Genomic DNA, 24,736 nt, shown 5'->3' with positions numbered 1-24,736 from the left:
ATTTCGTTAATGTAAATGATATTACAAAACCTCATACTATTGTCTAGTCTTAGGAACAGAAGAGAAAAAAGACATAAATACATAGTTAAAATGTTCGCCATAATATTATACCCCCATATTAGCTAGTTGTTATTAAAACAGGGATGAATTTGAGGTTTATTAAGAATCGTTCATTCGATTAATTTAAATTTAAAATATTAAGCATATAAATATCTAACAATTTGCATTAATTTTATTTCAAATACGTTCTAAATTTAGATGCCATCTTTTTTCAATATTTTCGAAAGTTTTTAGGGACATTTAAAAGACTACGAATCTTTTAAATATTACGAAATTTTCATATATTTATATAGGGACATTTTGACATTACGTTACTAAAAGAAAACATACTTTCCTTCTTGAAAATAAAAATTTTCTAAGAGTTACTTGAACTGTAGAAGTAGAATAAAAACGTACAAATTTCGCCCTAAGGCACTACTAATGCTCTAAGAAAATTCGTCGCAGCGGCAACATTACATTTTCAGTGAAAAAACAATCACGCACACGCGATATTCATATTAAACTACAAAATGATCAAAGACCAGAAAAGTAAAACTGGGATTTTTGCTAAAAATATTAATTATTCATGGATCAGTTTTGGTACTGTGTTAGCAGGGGTAAAGACGAGTATGTGGTTTTTATTTATTAACGCAATGTCATAATAACCTTGTATATTTGCTGTAAGAGTTCTCATTTTCTGATTAGTAGTTGGTTAAAAGTTAAATAAGGGTGTTGTTAATATGTTGATCTTCTATTATGATATCTTGCAATGAAAATGATCCCAGAGGCAAGTAACTGTGGTGAAATTTTTGCAGATCGATGTACGCGGAGCAACAGTATTTGTACGAATACTACACTCAGATAGTGTTGCTTCGGCATTATTTGTAAGGTATCTCGTATTGAAAGGATTTAGAGTTCAATTTTCTAAATAAGCTTTGTAGTAAATGTTCGTAACACTGGATTTATAGCTATCACTGTTGAAATTATGATATAATTAATGTTGCTTTAGTCAGTGTCAAATTAAATATACATAATAAAATTAAAGTACCCTAATATTAATAAGCGCATTATAATCTATTTTATATTGATGAAATAATTGCCTCGCCACACGCAACCGTTCCATCTTGTATGTATCCTAACTAATCCATTTGGAAAAAAATCCTATTCGGAAAGTGGTGATGTAGGTTTGTAAACTTACATCTCCCGATTATCTTAGATCTTTATTTATTATCAAAAATTATCTTAAACCCTAGCACGGGGCTTTTGGCTGTTGAACGTGTGCTTTTGTACTCTAGTGGGTGCAGCTTGCATTTTATATTTTTGCTAGTTTGATGCTCAGATGTTGTATCCCTTATTGTCTCAGGAATGTGATATCGCATGTCAGTTACATTTTACAGTACGCAATAGCCAGTACTACAGTAAAGACAAATAATATGCTCGAATGGCCCAAGTCCCAGTAGTTTCTGGTCTGATTTTATTTGTAGATACTTAGTTTTACAGTATGATTTCATCTGAGAATATTGTTTTAGAATCTTGCAGTAATTGCTTATATCTCTATCATAAAACAAAAAATAACAGTTTTGGTATACTCCTCTAAATACCTGTTTAAGTAAAGATTTGTTTTTATAAACTGCTAATCTTATTATAATTTTGTTCATACACAGACTTAATTAAAATTTACATTAAAACACAAGAGCACCATAATTTGTAATCTGCCGAAGCGTCTTATCATTTGTTGGCCGCTGCATTCAAAATGTTTAAAATTTTCCACGAAAGGACTTTATCTACGGCGTTGCTCATAAATTAATAATACATTTTGAGTAGCGCCGACTCGCTCGCACGTTCACACGGGAAGTGATGGCGAAATGTGCGCACTCATTCTTGCTTTTTAATCATTAACTGTGTTGTGGTGGCAACACGCTGATAATATACTTGAGAAAGGGATTCTAAATCTAGCTTTGGGTCAGGTTGTGAGGCGCTTTGGGTCCCGCCAGTGTTGAGTGTAGATGCCAAATGTCGATCTAGTGCTTTGGCGTATTTGGAGTCACCGCGTGACAACGTATATACATTAATTTTCATTGAAATTGAAGTTTTGACTCAATCAGATGCTCTGTTCAGTACCATTTGACTATTAAAATGGTCACTCGCACCGCAAGTACATCCGTGTTCTATCACCCTTGCGATTCGCTAACTGCAGCAAGCTCTCACACAAGTAACAATACTTTATGTAATGAAAACAACGTGAAGAGACGTTTAAAATTTCCCTGCTTGCGGTGATTGCACTTTTGCGTAGTGTTCTATTGAGGCGGTCGTAGCGTTACAAGTTGTGGCTTTTTGCCACGCCATTGAATTGTAAATGTGCTGCGGAGTGGTTCTGGCAAAAACTTGCGCCCGGTTCGAACCTACGTCTGGGGGGAACCGTCGTGTGGATGTGAATGCGTAGTACGGCGATGTGTAATTAAACATAATAGTTTTACTGCGTAGCGTATCAGCGATGTGACATACTTCTGTATTAGGTACAGCGAAATTATTAACTCTTAAGCCAATCTGTATTAAAATTCGATCAGACGTTATATTTAACATCGAACGTCATCGCTCCAACTCCATAGTAACTGAAGTGGATATCAGAGTCATCAAGACGAACACGACCTTCAGTGATGAAGAATACAATTCGCAAGAAGAGGACATCAAAAACTCCTAGGACTTGGTTTCGCGGTATAAACAATCTAATAAATTGCGCATCATCGCACAATATTTCAGCTGACAGGGCAGAGAGGTCGCCAGCGCGAAAATTAATTAGTTCTAATTCATAATTATCAGAGTAATGAATAAAAAATACCATGTTTACAGTCACACATGTCAAATAACCACTAATCGTTGATTACCTTTATAAGCAGAAGAGTTCATCGAAATGCGCGGGGGGATGCGATAAGAGAACATATCACGCACCACATTGCTGAGTATGTACGACTAGCGCTACTCCCCGTATCCGCCTGCAGTTCGGGTAATTTCAAATTTAGAGCACATATCCTGTAATAAGGGTAAGAATAAGAGTCGATGTTCACAATAATCTCGTCTCACTTGTAAAGACAAAATTTGTGAAATTTTTTGGATGTTTGTTAGAAGTAATCGCAGACGCAGCTGGACGGATTTAGATGAAATTTGGGACACGTGATAGACCATGCCCTGGATATATCCAGTACATGCTCTAACCACATATTTTTAAATCCGTTCTTGCTATACTTAAATAAAAAAGTATGAAGTACTCAGAGGTAATGCAGCTTACCTCTAATGAATATTTTTTAGAATCGAAAGTATTTCTGGGATTAGCGCCTTAAAAACAGCTAATCTTTGTATGTTACAGTATTTAAAATATTCTAGTTTTTCCCTGGTTGCTTAATTACATGAAAAAACATTTTCCGCCAATACTCAATGTAAAATATTTACAAAACATCATGCCCAATATTGATCAGATTTAAATTTAATTTAATATTTATATTATGTGTTTCACGTAGACTTCATTTGTTATTTAAGAAATAATGAACATAAAGATAAAAAAAAAACACAACGAGTATTTAAAAAAATTCAGAGCGTAAACTGTTCCGACTTCACGGTGATAAAAATCGACACATGCTATTTTTACATACTTACATTATTATTTGTACATTTACACGTGGATTGTATATCTTAAGGTCACGAGTAATAGAGACAGCCGTAGCTTTTATATTGCTGCTATGTTATTACGTGTCAAGATAAATCCTTACTAGTAAATAGTGTCGTACGTTGACTGAGGCGCGTTCTTTGATGCCGAGTCTAAATAAGGAAATTATTTTTTTATTCCATCAATGGGTGACATATTTCTTTCAAAGAAAATATCGACGGTCCCTACGTATAGTAGTATTGAATCTGCATAATTGCATTTTGCAGTTTCAATACTTTGCGTAGGGACTGTCGATATTTAAACGGTCCTTATTAAAATGAACTGCATTTATTTAAGACATTAAGGATAGAAGTGCTTATCGCCTTGGTAATTAACACTAAACAAGCGATATTTATTCCACGGTCCCTCCGTAAAGTATTGCATCTGCAAAATGCAATTTTGTAGATTCGATACTTTACGTAGGGACCGTTGATATTGTGAGAACGTCGGTATGATTTAGGCTTTAATAACAATGTGATAAAAGTTTAATTAGACTATTCAATAGTTATTGTATACGTTATTAAAATTTAATATATTTAAGGAAAGAAATTTGAAGTATTTACTTGCCGTTTTATATTTCCTTACATCGTTATAGCGGAACTAATTGATATCAATAATTTCATGCAATATAACGAAGTTTGACTTTGTTTCAATTTGATATTGATTCTCCTTTTTTAAACCTTGAGAACAAGAACCTATTAAAATGAAAAACCCCGTACACTGTTCCATTTCAGAGTTGTAATTTCAGAACGGGTTCATATTTTTGTGCCTGTTGCAACTTGTATTATAAATAGCACTCGATTTGAGGTCTGCAAAAGGTAAGGATGCTTCCGACGTGACCGTATTGTGAATTCCATACTAAAAAAACAAACGCCGCGTCCTCACACTTGCCACCCAGAATCGACGTCGGCAAATGTGACGCATAAATGAATGATACATGAAATGCAGTGTCTAGGAACTATTTTATGGCTTTGAATGACGAGACGAGCTTGCCGTTCTCCTGATGGTAAGCGATACGACCGCCCATAAACACCATCCAACACCTTGAATTACAAAGTATTGTTTGGTATTCCATTGTGCTCGCCATCCTGAGACATGAGATGTTAAGTCTTATTATGTCCAGTGATTACACTGGCTACAATGTCCTTCAAACCGGAACACAACAGTGACTACACACTGCTTGGCGGCAGAAACAGACATTACAGTGGTACCTACCCCATATGAGAGACCTACCACCAGTAAAAATTAGGTCTTAGTTCTGCCAAATAGTCTAATGGCATCACAATATCGAATTAGAATAGCTATAACATGCTGTTTAACGTACGCAGACATCGTCCGACTTGAACATTCTGTTACCATACTGGTTGTTACTATAAATAACTCTATAACATTTTATTAATCTACAAACTATTTTCGTACTAAAATTTAAATTTTAACATTTCGATAAGTGCCATCGTATTTCGTGGGTAAGTTTTGGCTCGGTGACTCCGCGATGGTGTACAAACTTTAAAAATAAATTGCGAAAATGTTGCGTAATATTAAAAAAATAACTTTTGGCACAATAATGTTTGACTACGTTTGCGTGTTGTGAAGGTTTCCTGCAACGTTCATGCTAGTATAACGTGGAGAGTAGTCGGTAGTACAACCGGAGGTACAAAACAAAAATCATAACATGGTGTAAGATAAAAATAACTTGGTGTAAATGACAAGAGTGATATATAGACAACAACTAAATATAATTATTGCAAATTCTTTACTGAAACATTTGAATTTGGTTTCCTGTTGTCTTTGTATTGGCCGTGTTTTAAGTTACCGACAGAAACCATTTTTGTGCAGTTTCAAATTGATGTAATATAATTATACATTATAATATAACTAGTAAACTCCAAGGTTCTTATTTACTTTTCGCTGAGTTCCTAAAATTAACATTAAATTGAATGAAGTCTCATAATATATTCGGCGTGGTTGCTTAATTAAATTTTTCGTACAAATATAATTATAATACCCTTTAAGTGTCTATTATCCGTATAACTTTATAGTAGATTGTTTAAAACAAGTTTTGTTATACGCTCACGTTGTGAGAATTTATTTATTGTGTTATACTGTGAGTCGAAATTTCGATGTTATATTTTATTTTTATCTATTGTTCATATTTGTTCTGATGGCGCGTTACCATTGACACGTGTGAGTAATGAAAACAAGATATGAATGATAGTACAAAACAAGCTTTTAATTTTAGAATATGTAATTCTAAATTAACAACCACGTTCAAGATAACTCAGCGCGAAATGAAGACGTGGCTAGATCTTGTTCACATTGAATATATGTATAAATTAGCGCATATTTTCACGAAAACATATAAATCAATATCACATTTCAAAACTAACATATTATGTTGTTTATTTACGCTGGGTATATTTTCAGATCGATAATATTTAATAGTCAGTAATAAATAAAGTTGTCGTACTGCTACTTTTGTATGTGATGTGAAAGCTAGTGTAGCGGTTTCTCAGTGCAGTTGTAGCATGGGAGTACATCTTCTGTGGTAGGGCAGCCCGTCAAGATGCAATATATTGATACACTACTATGCGATATATCGATATTCAATACGATATTTTCATCATACGTTACGTTTCGGTGCATCGTAATAATAAAAAAAATATTCAAACTATTTTTCGTTTGTTCGTTTTGTATAATTTTTAAATTCACTTTATAAATAGCAAAAATTTATAAACAGATAAAATTGGAATATGAAATACCATAAACATACTTGTTTATAGAACACGTGCGGCTGGTTATGATGCGATTTAAGGTATATTTAGATAATTGAACAAAGACTAGTAGTGTCGCCAATTAATTTTATATTTTATAAAAGTAATATTATATATAACTATCTTTCACAGTTAGTATATTAGTTGTCTCAAAGTTAAATTTATTCATCCATTCAACCGCATACGATACCTTTACGATGCAATATATCGATATAAGAGGATACGATAATATCGCGTATCGATACAAACGCTATCGATGCGATATATCGATACAACAGAGTTTTTTTGGGAAACCTTACTCTGTGGCGGGAGTGCGGAGGGCACGAATGCGACGTCTAAGAACCACCCGTACAGATGCCAAATTAATCTACTAGGAAAGTGGCTTTTACACATAATTTTATGTGTATTTAAAAAGTATAAACCTTATTAAGATCATAATAAGGCGTTTTCTGGTTTAATTTTCGTATTTACCAGCATCATCGCAATACTAATTAAAATCAAATAAAACCAAACAATCATTTGAATTCGGAACAATAAATAAACGAGTGACATTTTTTCCAATTTGATGCCACCTGCGGTGTCGACAGTTTCGATTTATCGATGACAGTAAAACACTTTCGTACAATAACTCTAGATCAATTATTTTTACCGTTTTTGTTTGATTTATTTCTAATTATTGACACTGGTACTGAAAAAGTATTTCCGTTCTGAATTCCTCACAAATATGAATACTTTTAAGCAGGGATGTTATGGAGCTCCGTAACCGTATCCGTCATAAAAGTTTCGGATAAGTTACGGATAATATGTTCCGACAGGTTTTTGTTTCACCGCGCCCGCGCTACGTGAATTTTGTATAGTTTGTTTATTTTTAATCATAACATAAACTCATTCATAAATAGTATTTTTTTTTATTTAGTATTTTTTTGTTATTTTACTTTAATCTAATATCCGTAACCGTATCCGAAACCGATATAATTTTATTCCTATATCCATATCCGTATCCATATCCGAAATTTCATATCCATAACATCCCTGCTGTTAAGTATGAATGTTTTACATAAGTTGCGACTGAGGGGCGGACGTTTTAGATGCTAATTACACTAATTGTCTCCGCGCGATTCGTGATCGAGGAATCATCATCGGTCATCTGCTAACCAGGTATATGGAAGCAGAGAAGTCCGTCCTCCGTACAACACCATGACAGTGCTACTGTGTCAAGAAGCTCTTTACTGCCTCTACATCTCCATAGTATTGTGTATACGTGTGGTCTTGGAACTTCCATTGAACGAGCGACTTCCAATTTAGTTGTAATAAAAAAGGAAACCAATTTGCAAGAAGTCCAAACATGTGGTGGCTAAAAGTACGCCAGTTATATGTAATGTGAACAATTGACGAACGTCCGACGATTACGCATGCCGGTATGCACAATTTTAAAAGTCAATGTAGCGAGACATCAATCAAACACAAAATACTTGTGTATTCATGCAAAGCCGTACGAACAGTTTCCACTGTTCCAGACGAGCACCCGTCTGTGCTTGCGTGATGTTTTCAAAATTTTTATGTCGCACGCGTGCTTCTGAGATTTTTACGTTGTAGACAGCGCTCTTCTGGGAAACACCTGGATGTTCTTTCGCGGAAATCACGATGCTGTTAACACTCATTGTATTTATTGTTAATATAGGTGCCGTTAATGTCTGTGCATGGATACTTGTCGATGAGGTTTGACATTTGAAATGATTTTTCTTAATGTTTGTACTATTAGGTACTTATATTGAAAGTATTCGTGCGAGCCGTATTCTCTGGTGGAGTGTAAGAACGTGGGTAATTTGCAGTTGCGAAATGTAAAATTTTCCGATAGAGAACTCGACAACATATAGGTACTAATATGTATAACCTGGTCTGCAAATCGTTCTAACGATAATTGGATTCTACAAAAAGGGATGCCGGCAGGAATAGGGCTATATGAATCCTTTACCACTGATACTTTATAGATATTTTGTGTATGGACACTTAATATAATAATAATATCAGCCCTATTATACTCCCCCACTGCTAGGCACGAGGCTTCTCTACCACTAAGAGGAAATAGGCATCAGTCCACCACGCTGGCTTAATGCGGATTGGTAGACTTTACACACCCTCAAAATTCCTTTAGAGAATTTCTCAGGTATGCAGGTTTCCGCACGATATTTCTATTCACCGTTAAAGCAAGTGATTATTCACAAAGACTACACAGATAACTTTAGAAAATTAAGAGATGTGTGCCCTAGGGTTTTTGAACCTGTAGTCATTCATCTAGGCCGTTCTACACCCAACTAGGCTATCGCCGCTCATATAATTCAATTCAATCAATAACAGTCGGTAATTATTGGCTTCAATATGATTGTTGATACAAAAATTCTGTATGCAATATTTGTTATTACAAATCTGCTGATATTTCAAGTGAACAAGTGCAGACATGATTGGCGATTTGATTGAACTGATGGTCATCAAAAATAACTTGGCAGAGTATTCTATAAAGCAGGCGAAATCAATTGCTATTACCATAAATGTCCGTTTATACCACAGTATTGTAGTGCCACGCGTATTGACGTGATGTGTGACGACGTCATCGCAATGTGCTGCATTCCATGGTGGACGTCGGAGTTGACGCAACGCGACGTGTCAGTATGATATACGTAATATTATAGGATATAATCATTAATGGGGAATGTTGTAAAGCAAAGAGACTGCCTTGGAGGCGTAGTTGTACTGCACGCGCGGCACCGCAGTACTCTGTGGTCCTAGGTTCGAATTCCGGGTCGGGCAAAGTGATATTTGGGTTTTTCGCTCAGTATCAGCCCGAAGTCTGGAATTTGTGCCTGATATGGCGATAGGGTCGCCCCTAGCACATCATGGGACGAAACACACTTGGCGAAAAGGGGTGCCCTAGTAGCGCCTCTGCATACCGCTTCGGAGATAAAGGAGTAATGTGTGTGTGTGTGTGTGTGTTTTTAAGGCAAACCCAATGCACTAGAATACGCAATTTCACATTATTAATTACCTAAATATTTATTTATTGCTAAAAATATTGTCAGTGTTCACATTATATCAATTAAATTACAATTGTCTACATATTAGGAATCCCGTATTGCGAAGATTTTGTGTCTGTCGCTTATGCTAACGCCTAGAATAACAATGTTCCTATCTTCTAACAGACAGTAGGACACGATTATCGTGTGTTGTGACGCGTGGGTATCAACAACTAGGACGAATCAGACTTACATTTGCCTCGGTTCTTTGACTACGGATGACCAACACCTCAATCCCCTCCGTGACCATGAAGGCTGCAAAGTCTCTGGAACGTCGGGAGAAAGTCAAAACATAAAAACCGCTAAATCCGAAAAATAGTTTCATTTTAATGTCTAACATTCGCGTAAACATTAGAAATTATTTATCTTGGTGTTTATTGAACTCGCGATATTTCGTTTCACAGTCAGATCAACCCACTGTACCGTAAAGGTTGGAAAATATTGTTAGCCAAGTGTTATGTAGTTATATACAGTGTTACTTATAAAAATTTCGCATAGCTATGCATAGTTACGTCTTGACTAGTCAGCGTTTAAACTTCTAATCACCGGCGATGTTTTATTTGGCAGCTATTCAAGCAATGCGTAAACACCTTTTACCGCTAAAACAAGTTTATAAGTAAAATTTTTGGTAATCGGTGGCAAAGCAATTGATTAAAACATAAGAAAAGTTTATAAGTAAGACTGATAATGTATATTATTAATGATATACATGATAAATGAAATGATAATGACATATTATTTTCACATTATAACACGCCTCTGTAAGCGCGTCGGAATATAAATACAGGCAGACGAGCGCTGTCAGGCGACGTTACCAAGAGCTGAACGATTAGCCCGCCTTATCCTACCTGTAGGTATAGACTGTAGGTGAACGCCCCTTCAGAACTGCCTATCTGGTTGGAACATCCGCTCGCGTGGAGTAGGGCTACTCCCGCCAAATTCTAGTAGGCATAATAATATTTTACACAGGTGATAAAATATACATTTGCTTTTTTTTCTTCCGCAGCCCGCTATAAAACGCTGTGTAAACATAAAAATAAAGCTGGTTGTAAAAAGTGAATTTAATTTTTTTTCCCCTCTTTTTGCATATAAAATTTTGAGGTTTCGTTCGGAAATTGGCAGCGCTGAGTAACGCCGCAAAAATATTGCGTTCCATTCCACGGAAAACGAAATTGAATAGTTAAATGGAAGTGTGAAATTTGTTTCCCTTTTATTTTACGAAGAATGGAATGCTTTTCAACGATTTTACAAAATTTCATAAATGATTCAAATATTTTTTATGTTTCATTGAAATTGTGGGGTCAATCGTACTTGATACCTTAGTTACATATTTGAAATGTGTCCTGTGTCCTGTTTCCAAGCATCTATTGGACAGTAAAACATTATAATGTGAATTGGCTATAATGCGCCGGGCCGGTGGCATATTATGTATATAAAATGGCCTTTAATATTTTGTTGTGAAATATTGTTTCTCTGGTTACCACGACGCGGTTCTTCAGCGACCATCTGCAGCATTTGTTAAATAAGTTAAACTAGCCTCTATAACACAAATATTTACAAGTATGCTATACAGCATACGAAGCTATACGAGCTAATAGCCCATAGTAAGCAGTCAGCGTGGACCCAGAGGCACGGAAAAGTCGCTATCTATCACTATACTCGTCATGATATGGTTTTGTTCCTACCTTCCTTTAAAGATTCTGTCATAGCACGTGATTAGATGGAGCAATTATGCAGTTCGGTGCTCCGTGAGACGTCGGCAGAGTGGTATGCAGTATGTACTCCAGTCATTTTGTGATAAATATTCTATCCTAAAGTCGGACACGTACTTCTCACTATGGGTAAATATTACCGATGGTCTGTGTAGCCTATTTAGCAATATTCATAAATGATATAAAAGAAAATGATGAGTTGTCTTACTTAGGTTTAGGCTTTTAATATTCTTTGTAGGCTTCCAGCTATCAGGGCTATTATGAACTACAATACCATTTGTTATCAACATTGTATTGCTGAATGGGCGAGGGATAATCAAGTCGCCCAATATTCTATCTGGCAGCAACTCTTCCATCGGTTGCCGAATTCTTATAAAAAATAAAATAAGCATAAGAAAACTATATAATGCTAAGCGCGATGAGAAGTTAAAAGATTGATATTTGAAGTGGTACGACTCGGTAGATCGAACAACGGGCCCATTGCTCAATCGGCGCGAACGCAACCGCAGCCGGCGCTGGCGACTTTTTGTTCCACTCTTGGAAATATGAAAGTGTTCAGGCAAGGCCCGGTTTACTGCAGAACTAAAGTGCCGTAAGGTTTGAGGGTCCAGGACGTTGCGGAGATGAATTAGAGCTAAGATGTCTAAAAGTACAATACCTGCTATGAATTATAACTGTTTGGTAATTATGGCTTAGAAATAATAAAATATGAGAATTAATTATCATCATTTATTAGGTCGATAGCACCAAAACTCCAAAATGATATATGGGGTAAAGTAATAGATAATAATAACTTTACTCATTCCACTGTGGCAATTTGACATCTTTATCTCTTATAGATACATGCTCTATTTTGTGTATGGGACCTCGCAGTCAACGCCGGGGGAAAGCGCCGAATGGATAACTGGAATCTCCCGGCTACCGACTGCAGGGGCCTTGAGCAAAGTTTGGAGAGGATATCTTCGAAAAAGAAGTGTAAGGGAAGATACGGATTGTGCTGTCCCACATTTTGATAGCTCCTAAGTAAACTATCGTATATTGAAAAACAGCGATATTCACTTTCTAGCCTTTCATTATCAAGGTACTGTTTACTACCAAACCCATTTAATTCAAATGTTAATAAACTAAAAAAAAACTTCATCAAAAATCATTTACTAAGTTTTTAATGTCTTTGGTAGTAAACAGTATCTAGATAACAAAACGTTTAAAAAAGTGAACATCCTTTTTTCAGATACGACAGTTTACTAAGGAGCCATCGATTTCATGTGTTGCATGACAGTGCGAGTATTGCGCGTGCTTGCCTATATACATTGTACAACACGACTGGGCATAGACAATAACACCATCCCTACAAAGCTTTGATGACACTCAACCTTCTTCTCATGTGGAGATAAGATGAGAAGTCGTATAATACCCAAAGACTACATTCGCTGCTATGCTCTTTAACGTAAAACACAACAGTGTTGACTAACTGCTGACATCTAGATAAAATTGCATTCTAGAACCTATCTTGCTATCCTGCGACACATAAGGTTTGTTTTAATATAAAATAATATTTACATGTGCATTTCTAGATCCGACATGTTAATGTGACTACACTCTAACAATGGCTGTTTATTATTATTTTCAAACGCATAAGCAGCGTTATCTAAATAGCGGTGCGGCGCGGCGGGGCGGAGTGGGGCGGTGTAACAATTTATCTAGAACTCATTACACAAATGTGCGTTGGAATATTTTTAAAACTGTTTTTCGACTTCGAAAAACATCGATAACGTATCATGTGCTTACGTAACATTTTCGAAACGGGACCGATAACATCGTGTCAGAGGTTCGCGCCCTTATCGCCGTGCGCGGGGACGCACTCTGCGGGGGCCACGCGGGCACCGATGCACCCCTGGTCTTGGGGTGGGTCCCTACCCAATCCCTATTTATCCCTATTTATAGTAACTTTACCATGTTTTATCTATTATGCTTAGCAATATTAAATATCAAAGAAATGTTAAGATTTGTACATTTTATGCACTGGGTTTGCCTTCTATTTTTGGGCGTGGTTTAGGTGAAAGTTTAATAAATGTTAACAATTTGAACACGAAACAAACATATCGATAGATTTTACTACGATACGCGCATGCGGGATATTTTGGTTGAATACCCAGCATTCGGCCAAGAAATCTGCCCAATATTTGGTATACGGCGTGAGGCGAAATGTACTATTCGTTGCAGGTCTAATTTTATTATTATATTTTTCGGGTACGTTATTGCTCAAATACTAATTCCTAACTCAGATACGTTCACTTTTATACATAACAGTGATTTAAATTTTAACAATACAATAACTACTTCTAGTTGACATTTAAACACATAAATAACTTGACTTATCCCATTATTCGGTTTTATTTCGTGACAACCATTACTATGTCTAGTATCCAATACCTATACACAGGAACGTTTGTCTTAGTTCGAACTTCGAAGGGCAGAAAGTAGCAAGTAAGTGCTTGGATATTTGTTTACATTTCTTTTAGTAGGCTAGTGAAAAATTTCCAAATGTAAACATTCCACAGTAGAAAATAAGGTTTAAATTGTTTAAAATATATTCAAAAGAGAATTTCGGTCTCGATCTGTTAAGTAAATAAGATTGCGAACACACGAGGCTGTCCTTTGCAAGGTTATAGAGATAAAAGAGGATACGGTACATGTTTTTATCAAAATGAATTTAAATTTTATTGATCTATAAAGTAATGGACTTAGCCGAGAATGGATGGAAAGGAAAGTGAAAAATCACACTGAATTACTTCATCTGTTCAGTCTTTATAAAGATCTTAAACTATAGAAGACTACAATAAACCTGTTAATTGTTAAAACAATTATTATTAACAATTAGTGACAAGTATCGAAAGCAATTAATCACAGTTCTACGTTTTATTCATACAACAATTAAATTTGTAAAATTCAATCTGGTTCATGTTTCCCTTCAATATCTTTATACGAGTGTAGTACCAACAAGAACAGACATCACGCCTTAATCCCGAAAGGATAGGCAGATGTGCAATTAAGGCACCCATTTTTCGCCATGTTTGTTCCGGCCCTTGATGTAATAAGACAAATCTCTCTCTATATCTGGCGCAACCTCCAGACTCCGGATTGATACTGAACAGAAAAACCTAGCTTCACTTTACCCGACCTAGGTTTCGAATCAGGCGAATGTCACGACACGATGCAGATGGTGGTCTACGCGGTCTGTGCAGCGATGAGCGGGAGGAAAATGTTCCCGATGGTAGGAACGGCGATGGACAACACGTAACCGATGGTAACACTCCCGACGGTGATGGTGACCACGTGGTCGGGATCGGGATTCACTTCTCCTGTAGCGTCTGTATATTGAGGAGTCAGCACTTCGTACCAAAAAAAAACGTCAATTACAAATCATTTACTCCATACAACAGACTAATTAGAAAAATAACGTTAAACCTTCTTAGTAAAGTTACAAACTTATTTGTATCCTTGGACAAAACACCAGTACGGCGGGGGTGGCCGGCCTTGCATTGTCGTTGACGCGGAAGGCGACCTTCGTACTTAACTCTTGGTCTCTCGTGGCTCGCCGGCGAGCCAAGACAGCTACATGACATTTGCGTGTGTCACGGGATTATAACCTTATATACTACATAATAAGGTTATTTTTCCGTCACACGCGTAGCTGTCAATGTTTGGCGGCAAACATTCAGCTACCTGTACATATTTGAAAATAAAATTTTGACAAGTCATGACGGGTTAAAGCACCGTTATTATTGGAAGCAGGCGGCTAAGTGATACCGTACAAAGCTGGTTGCGGTCGCCAACTAGGCATCTCTAGCTAATTGATCCCAGAATTGTCTTCGACACAATTCCCTCTGGTATTGTGCCCACAAGAGGCCGAGAACTATAAATTAGTACAAATTTGAGCTAATAATAAACCTGCTGGACTTGAGTCTTGTATCAATAGTTCAAAGATACGCTTTCGATGAATATTGTAACAAAATATAAGGTTATCAGAATTCAATTTCAGGAAAATTATTGCTGCTGTGAGTGACAAACAATGCGATTTTTGTATTTGCACCCAATTCCAATAAATTACAATATCTGAATTCGTTATTCGAATGTCCAAAAGTTTGGTGCAATACCTTTATCGAACGATTTGTATTCTCATTGGCGGTTTATATTATTCAGATCTATAAATATTGCCAAAGTTTCTCCTTGATCCATTTAGTCCACGATCGTGACAACGGGCCATCGGTTTCGCACACCGCTCAGTTATGACGTACCGATCTCTTATCTGTCCAATACTATTTATCTATGGTTGGGCGGTGTTTTTTGTACTATTTATATCTATACACGTGCGGCAGTTTTTTTGCTGATCGCAGGTTGAATGCTCCTGATTAAAATAGCAATATCCCCGGAAAAGGTGATGTCATATTCCGAAAATAGCATCGACTTCCATATACATATATTCCCAAGGGAAGTTAATATGACCGAGTAAAAAACGACCTTCTGCGTAACTTGTGATATCGATTATGAATTATCTGTCTGTAAAAACTTTATGTTACCAGGGGATAATGTCACGAAGTAGGACATTTATGTGTGATAGAATTATGCATGTCATAAATGTGAATGTTGAACTTATTAATAAAAGAATCGGGACGTATGAATTTAACATGGTATTAATCATATCCTGGACTAGGAACTGAGAAATGTCTGATAAGTAACAAGGTGAAACCATGTTTAAAGGACACCTGCATTTGAGTTTGGCACAATTATTCGTAATTAAGTAAACTTCTATTTTATGATAATTATCTCCTTTCCTCCAGCCCCGAAAATAATAAACGCATTTTCTTAATATATCTACATCTTCGAAAGTAGTCCTTAAAATCACAGTGTTACTTATTTTATGGAGACCGCCGAAACAAGCTTCTCTCTCGTTGCCATTACATTTGAACTGCTTTATACTCACCACTAGGTGGATGGTGGTGATGGTGATGGTGGTGATGGTGGTGGAACGAATCTAAATATTGGTTTGTATTAGTTCATTGGTAAATGTATGCTCAGCATTGGACGAATATGGGCTGTTGATTGTTATGATATCTACAACTACTCATGATTTTGCAACAAGTTTAACTAAACGCCGGACGTGTCGATGTTTTTAGGTCTGGAGCCCATAATTAGTAAGATCGATATTGAATTTAAAATAATAATTTAAAACGCATTTATTAAGTCTTGTCTGACAAAGAAACCTGTTATCATATTCGATTAGACTTATTACATCTCATATAACTTAATATCGATAATGAACCGACGCCTAAACTTTGTAGTTTTACTTCATCTCTTTGGTATCCCATGTTTTATCAATTTTGGAGGAAAGTTGTGGCGCATAATCATAATAGTTCTTTGCGCTGAACTGGCGGCGTTTTGGCTTTATTCCATTTGTATCATCCCTTGAACTGTTCTGTTTTGCAACATTCGACACAGCACGGTACGGTGCCTAAACATGTAATAGCATAGAAATGACGACAGTGTCAGTCTTTTGAGACAACTTCGCAAATACAGTGCCGTCACACGCTTCATCGAATTTGAATTGCTACGATAATTGCATGATTTCTTTGTCTGCTACAAATGTGAAACTAGTAAGGTGAAATAATATTTGCAAATTTTTCCTGTTCGAGTTTTTTCACCGGCGAGAAAGTAAAAGTAATTTTCTCAATAAGATAGCATTTGTGCAATGTTTCTAATTTGTGTCGCACAAAGTTTCATCGAATTTGTAATCTATTTTTTTGTCGGATGGTTAGCTTGGGGTTACGATCGCTCAGTATATTCCTTTCTATGCACTGAATAATGATTAGGGCTTCATTTACGCAGACTAGGGCCATTGCGCGTTGCGTTGGGTGGCACGGCCTACACCGAATTCATACAATATGGCGTTGTATGAATGCATTTACGTCGAAGCAATTATATACGTGTTTGCTTGAAATTCAGCATTATTTGCGGCGGAGCCTGCGGATGGTGTCGACGCGACTTTCACAGCGTGTATGGCGGCGGCGCACGCAGTGGCAGTTCTCCGTCCTAGTGCCATCTCCGGCGGCGGACGCGGCTGCGCACGCTATTGTATAGCAGAAATAACAAGATCCGAAGGTTTTTTCAATTTATGTTGCAATTTGCGACACGTACGCTCCGATCTCTCACCAACACAAAAGTAGTCGGTTTGATTGAGCATCCCCTCCAGATGTATCCCGCGTGCCCTACAGCGATGCATGCAAAGAGATATGCTGCACGCAAGAGGAGCCGCCGCGGGCGCAGTGGCGGGCACCGCCACTCCTCATGCCTTGCATCTTTATAGACAACATTGTACATCGCCACATGTTTGTTTACGCGTGCAGTGACGACGGTCGCACCACGCGCCGCCGATTTATAAACGGAAAAAATAGTCGCGCGCACGCCGGCGCCCGTCTCCATGAACGAGGCCTAAGGGAAAATATTAAACAAGACGTTTTCTGCTTAATTACAACCACGTACCTAACTATTACTCTGTATAAACACTTCCTACTCCCTACACACTGTTGACAATACAAGCTTAATGAAAAAGTTAAGGTTTCCATTAAATAAATCTGCTAAAGCGTAGACAGTATATAATTTAGTAATTACTTTGGTATTAACGGGATTACATGTAATCCAATTACTTGAAATAAGGTTAAATATTAATTTGATTACATTCACATCAATTGTAACTGACAATAAAAATTACAATACTTACTCAATCACTCACAATTACATTTTGTAATTGTAATTGTTAATTTGCAATACATTACTTTTCGGCCAACACTAAGCGTAGGGACATAAAAAAAGCTTACTTGAATTTGAGATTATCGCACATATAAGTTTAATTTGTTAATCCTAGCATACATATTACTCTTAAAGCTAATCGAAGAGGCCGCCACGGACCATGATAATACGTCGTCAAAATGGCCATTGTTAATACAATGTCAAAATGACCCTGTATATTTTTGCAAGTACAGATACTTGACTTATACCATCTGCACAATCATACAACTTACCGACAGTTTCCCATACTTATCAATCATGGATTCAGTAGCACGGCAAAGTGAACACACTGCACCTGCTGGTAAGTGAGGGGTCCAACAGAATGTCGACTGACAAGAGATCTTTAGTGGAATTTGTGCTCGATTTGGCGATAGGCTCGTCCCCTAGCACATAATGGGACGGAATACACTTCGCGAAAAGTGGGTGACCTGGTTGCGCCTCTGCAAAACTCTTCGGGGCTAAATGCGTGATGTGTGTGAAAGATGTTTACCCTTCGATTTGGATCGTTTACCAGTTGATACAATTATGATATGATGATATAAGGCTGATCCCTTAACGCGACACACTTACGTGGGCCACTATGGCGGGTATTAACACCGTGTGTAGCTATCCAGGCTGATATAAAATGTATCCTACCAACAGCAAAACTCGTGGGCAAAACTTCATGTTTGTTCTCACTTTACAGTCAATAATTGTTTAAATTTTTTTATAACTCGTATTAAGAACTTTTAATTTAAAAAGACTGTCCATCAGTGTTTGTCTAAACTAGCTTCTCCGTTCATGTCCATTAAAAAATCGTTTGGTGCTTTGTTGTTTGCTTTGTGAATTTCAATAAAAAGGAATATAAAGAATAAAATAATGTCTGTTGTATAAAAGCAAAATAAAACTACTAATGCAGATTTAAATATTCTTTACCTTTTTTTCTAAACTATTAGATGGATTCGAATAACTCAAAAATAGAATTTATTATTCGTCTCGTATTTTCTAAACTTCTATACGAAGTTGTAAACTACATGTGCATCTAATATAATCCATCACCAATAAAATATATAATATTATTATTTTAAGTTAACTATAGTTTTTTACACAGTTGAGTTCGACATAATATAATACCTCACAAAATATAAATACCACTTGTATTTTTGTTAATTTATTCGTAAACAATACGCCCATTGTTAGAAGCCTTGGATACGTCCCTGGCGGGTGCCTCAAAATGAACGTTGTTTACATAGCGCAGGAAACAATTTCAGTTTGACATCCATCGGGTATATTTCGACGATTGTCAAAAAATATTGTTTATTTTCTCAAGTTTGATTTTTGTTAGAAAAGTCGGTGTTTGTCGCGTTGCCGGCGGTCAAAAGCTAATTTTACAGTTCCATAGTTGGTCTATTGTGTGATTAAAGTTGATAATAAGTGATAGTGTTGAATCAATTAATGTAGCTGGTGATAGTGGCGTGTTTGTTTTATTTTTAATTAAATTTAAACACAACTTTGCCCGGACTCTATAAAGGTCGACAAAAGGTAAATAATAATGGTTTAGCAAGACTTTTGCAGTAAGGTTCTTGTTATTTAAACGTTTTTTAGACTGCCTCAGTGGCGTAATTGTTTATCGTCACGATTGCAGTGCTGTGATCTCGGGTTCGATTCTCGGGTCGGGCATGTGGAATTTGTGCCCTGTCAAGGCACGGAACACGGACTGCGGAGAAGTGGGTGCATCAGTTGCGCCTCTGCTTACTCCTTTGGGGATAAAGACGCGAGTGTGTGTGTGTCCTTATAACTTAAAACAGACCTGTAGTTTACAAAATTAAGAATAAACTTTGTGTTTACTTATGGGCAATAAGATGAATTTTTATTTCTTGTATAAAAAAAGTCATAGCTTTTCAATACCTAGTCGTGAATTTTGCGATGTTTCTTGCTGTATTTATTGACAGTAAACGCAATAGCAATGGCCAATGACAATGCGAGGGTAGTTAGTAGTGAAAATATTCCACCACCGTCTTGTTGTATTTTTCCACATGACTAACGTATGTTAGCCAGACAAGGATCGGCTTATCGGGGAGCTTTGTGCGCTCACAACCCTTTGACATTAAGCGACCATGCTGTGGGCAACCCACTAACGGTTCACGAACCTCGACTAAAAACGGCCATTGGAAGATGATGAGACATCACGATTATGGGATGATATCAACTAACTAACAACGTTACCGTTATTCGTAAGCACACGGGTCGGAACTATCCGAAGGGTCGGGAGGACGGGGAACGCGGTGAGGTCCTCGGCAGCGAGGACGGAACTGCGGTCGTGTGAACTCGTTCTTACGGCAAATAGTTATATCGTCCTGGGTATGTTAGAACTGAACGCGGCCGTCTCCATTTAGCGGGGTCGAATGGAGTCTACATCGATTTTTTCCTAATTTAACGTATTCCGATTGTTTACTGCCCGACTACAGTAGCGTCTGCTGGTCATTTGCATAGTGCTTGACGGTCGGCATCCACGTGGGGGGTGCGGTTGCGAACGTGTCACGGAACACGAAGAACGCGTCGTAAAAATTTGGTTTGCAAGACCTCCAGACCTCCAGTATGACGATGATCTTGATATTGTTATTTATCTTCATTTTGGCATAAGGGCTTCGGTACTAAGATCTTATTTTTTCAGCAAGCTGATTACGGTTACCCGCTTCTAATCATCAGCTAATCTTAAAATGCGTAAGAGATTATGACATATGTAGGACAACTCAAGCTGGACTTATCAATTGACTAGGTGTTGCTTTTGTTGCGCTTGCGTTGAAACACCTTTCCTACTGTTCTAGAACTTTCCGGTACTTTTCTGGAATAAAACGAACCGGAAGAAACGCTTTTTGTGATTTTGATAACAATTTAAGCGCAGACCGTTTTAATATTTTTTGATAATGATTATTCATATACGTGAATAAAATGTTTTAAAACGATACCTACCTACCCTATACCTAGTTTTCAATTACGATTGCATCAAGAAGGTAACTTTTTTTTTATTCTTAAAGAAGGGGCTTAGTCGCACAAGCGATTATGCCGTCTCGGTTAATGCAAATCTTAATAACTAAGTTACATTGCTTGAATAAGACAACACTAGTTATCACTTCTTCCGGCTGCCAATTTATATAGCTTCCAAGTATCTTCCAGAAGGTAACTTTAGTCGTGGACTGTAACAACAATTGTGTGTCAGGACGAAGCCTATGAGACAGGCTTTCAATAATGTTTTTAATATCAATTTGTTAGACGTCGGGGTCTACCGGGGTATTTTGTCGGAACCCCCTATCTGAAGCCGATATATTTATTTGTAGTTTTATTAGTAATTTAGGATAGGAAGATAATGTTTACGGTATGATGGGGCTGGCATGGTGGAAATGTCCCCAAAAGCCTCTAAAATGTAAAAGAATAAAAAAAACCGATACCAGGAATATGTACAGTTGTGTGTGTTTTTTTGCAAGCCGCGCGTTACATTACAATGCTATAGTCCTTAGTTGATTGAAATTTAAAACTTGTTTTATTTTTGTTTGCGGTCAGTTGCATCGTAGGATTCTTTTATATTACGAGAAAGAGATATGCATTACTCAGTGGTATCGTTTATTTGATTAGTAAGGTATTGATCATTCTTCTTGTTTTGTGTAGAGAGCGGTAATGATGTTACAAGTCGATTCCGTCACTTGTTTTAAATACTTAAAACGATTACTACTGAATGCATATTTATTTTGTGAAATGAGAGAGTGTTCGCATAAAATACTGAAATAACGAGTAATTATGCAATAAACTTTGTAATAAAAGAAATCGGTTTTCGGAAATACAAATAATATGTAGGTAACTACCATATTATTTGTAGTTGTATAATACTTTAGTCCGAAAATAAATGTGATTGATTTATTTATATTACAAACTTAAGATCTACTTCGTAATCTTTGATAAAATTTGATTCAACAACTATCACATTAAATGGGAGTATATACTATTGACTTTTGTATTTGGTCGGCTTATGAATTTATGTGACAAATACCATTTACTTGGCTTTGAAATCGGCTCTAAAAGTACTTTAATAGTTATATATAATTTTATGTGGGTCTCCTTTTTCACTATAATAATGTTATTCTTTCGATTGTTTCAGGTAAACGCGTCAAACCCACCACAAACGGATCACATTCCAAATAACTTATTTATATATTTGCAATATAAAGTACCTAACGTCTGAATTTATATGTAAATACAAAACAAATCATATGAATAATTAAATAATTTTTGTATATAAATTAGGACAACTATCGACCAAAATTTTCTACCAAACTATTATAAAGAAATGTTCATATTATAAAAAGAATATAAATAATATATGTATACATAACACGTGTAAGTGAACTAAAGAGGATTCCTTAGACCTGCCTTCAAATATACCAAAGTTATTTATTGTACGTGGAGTTGTGCAAGAAACATAGATGCCCCGCAGTGGGAGCGTGCAGTCGACGCAGTGAGACCGAGAGATGACGATGACGCCGCAGCAGTACTGCCTCCGGTGGAAGCATCACCACACCAACGTTCAGAACATGTTCGCGCAACTTCTAGAAAAAGGTCAGTATCGGCTTGTTAGCTTCACAGTGTTCTTGTGCCTTTGTCAATATTTGCTGAATTTTGAGCGATTTAAGGATTCAGGGACCACAAGGAATCGCTTATATCCTCACGTTTCCTAATGATTCGCCCACGAGGTGCGATATTGGTACATGTAACAAGCTCTCAACTCGTTGGCCCTGGAAAGCAATTAAAAGCGAGGTTTATTTTAAAAATGAGATTATTTATAGATGTGGAAAAATAACAAAAAGTTTCATTCGTTCGCATGTCACATCAGCTTTTAAGGGTAGGTTGTTAGGCTTTTTGATAGTCTGTGTTTTCAAAAATAAAGTTATGATTTAGATTTTTTATTTCTTTACTTTTATAATGCGTTGCGAAATAGTTGTTCAAGGCGGTATCAATTCGTTCAATTGTTTTAAACACCAGTACGACTTCAAAACAATCCAGGTAATATTTATGTCACTAAAGTGTCCGTACGTACTAATTTTGTGCTTAAACTTGGTCTTTAGGGTTGAAGATCAGGTAGCATATTATATGCACGTCGACGATGTGCCTTCATAATACGCGCGTTTGTGCGCATTTTCACCGCTGTATGACAGTTGTGACTCCATTACGTGTAATGCGTGTTTCGTTTACGTTTGAAACTCGTCTGTGCATATAAATTATGGCTTCTGTATATGCCATTATTATAACTCGTACCTTCGGCGTTATCGGTAGTTCATGCTAGAGAGTGTCAGTTTATTATTAGATCTTTGTAGATATTTCGAAGACAACTAGAACTTATTTTCGAAGACTGGGTCTAGATTTTTACAAGTTAAAAGCTCCCGTTCTTTAATAGTGAATACCATGCCACTCCTGAGTACTGGTCACATCCCGCAATATCATAACACTTCTAAAATACCTGCGCTCTATAAAATTCATGGTGGTATTTTAAATACATAGTTACTTTACTCGGCTTAGTTAACTCGCATACCTACATTTTTTTGTGCGACTGTGTCCAAAAATAACTTAAATTTTGAAAACCCAATCCGGTTGATATAAAAAACGAGGGCACACACGCACAGTCGTTTACGCATACGCGTACAGAACTGGTTTGTTAATGTTATGCAAAAACTGGAAGTTAAATTTTTGTTATTTAACATTCAGTTTTAAATTAAGCATTTCGGTTATTTTTAGACATGGGTATTTTGGGCGATAAGACCGTTATAATGTCGGCCCTGCGACTCGGATGTTTTCGTGAATAACACTTGAGGTAGACGGTCGAGTTACTAAGCGACTCCAAAGGAGAGGGTATCTATTCGTCGTATTTTTTTTTATGTTTCTTCAGCGACCATTTTTTGTATTATTTTCAGGTTTAAATTATAATTAATTTTGCGTCGGATTCCGTATAGCTTGGGAATGGTCCTATATTAATTTCATTGGGGATATAGGACTTTGCATTTCCAAGATGTAGAGTGGAACTTCTTAAAATCAAAGAGGATTTTGATGATTCTTTTTGTTTTAGATATAACATAACTTCAAAATACTACCATATAAGATAATATGGTTGTTTGATCTTGAACTTTAAAGATGCATAAGGGAACTCCTCAAAATCAAATAGGATATTGATGATTATTTTTGGGTCGGCTTAAATAAGATGTGTTTTATAACTAACAGAGTAGCAATATATATATTTTTTTAACAAAATAAATACAGTCTCCAATAACCGCTAAAATCTAAAAAATAATTAAACTTTATATACAGTTTCATTACTTGCCAACTAAGCTAAGCAACAAACATATGGACAAAACCAATGTTTCATTATTAATAGAAAAGGTGATCCATATTAATTAGCCATCAACCAAAAATAAAATATATGATGTGCATATTATAAACATAAAACCACGAATTTGAAAGATTACATTTGAATAAAATCTTATATGTATAAAGTTTTCTTCGTATGTAATGTTTAATTATTTTTTAATTGTACTGGTTTTTGAGGTCGGTTTAATTATAGTCATACTGGTGGTA

At 36.4% G+C, this 24,736-nt stretch overlaps 1 protein-coding gene across 6 annotated transcripts in view; it reads left to right on the top strand.

Annotated features, from left to right (window-relative positions):
• LOC115449324 (protein tramtrack, alpha isoform) overlaps positions 1–24,736 on the top strand; it is a 72,134-nt gene that overhangs the window by 16,620 nt on the left and 30,778 nt on the right. For 5 of the 6 annotated variants that reach the window (XM_037443356.1, XM_037443355.1, XM_037443359.1 and 2 more), the window contains one exon: positions 22,272–22,729. In XM_037443356.1, the coding sequence (XP_037299253.1) occupies positions 22,642–22,729 (88 nt within the window). In that variant the 5' untranslated portion in view covers positions 22,272–22,641. Of the gene's footprint in view, positions 1–19,388; positions 19,661–22,271; positions 22,730–24,736 lie in introns of those variants that run through there. The other variant, XM_037443357.1, reaches the window with a different exon arrangement.

This window comes from Manduca sexta, chromosome 26 (assembly GCF_014839805.1).
Source record: "Manduca sexta isolate Smith_Timp_Sample1 chromosome 26, JHU_Msex_v1.0, whole genome shotgun sequence".
Lineage (NCBI taxonomy): Eukaryota > Metazoa > Arthropoda > Insecta > Lepidoptera > Sphingidae > Manduca > Manduca sexta.
Note: the sequence above shows the minus strand (reverse complement) of the source record. Positions and strands in the feature narration are given on the sequence as shown.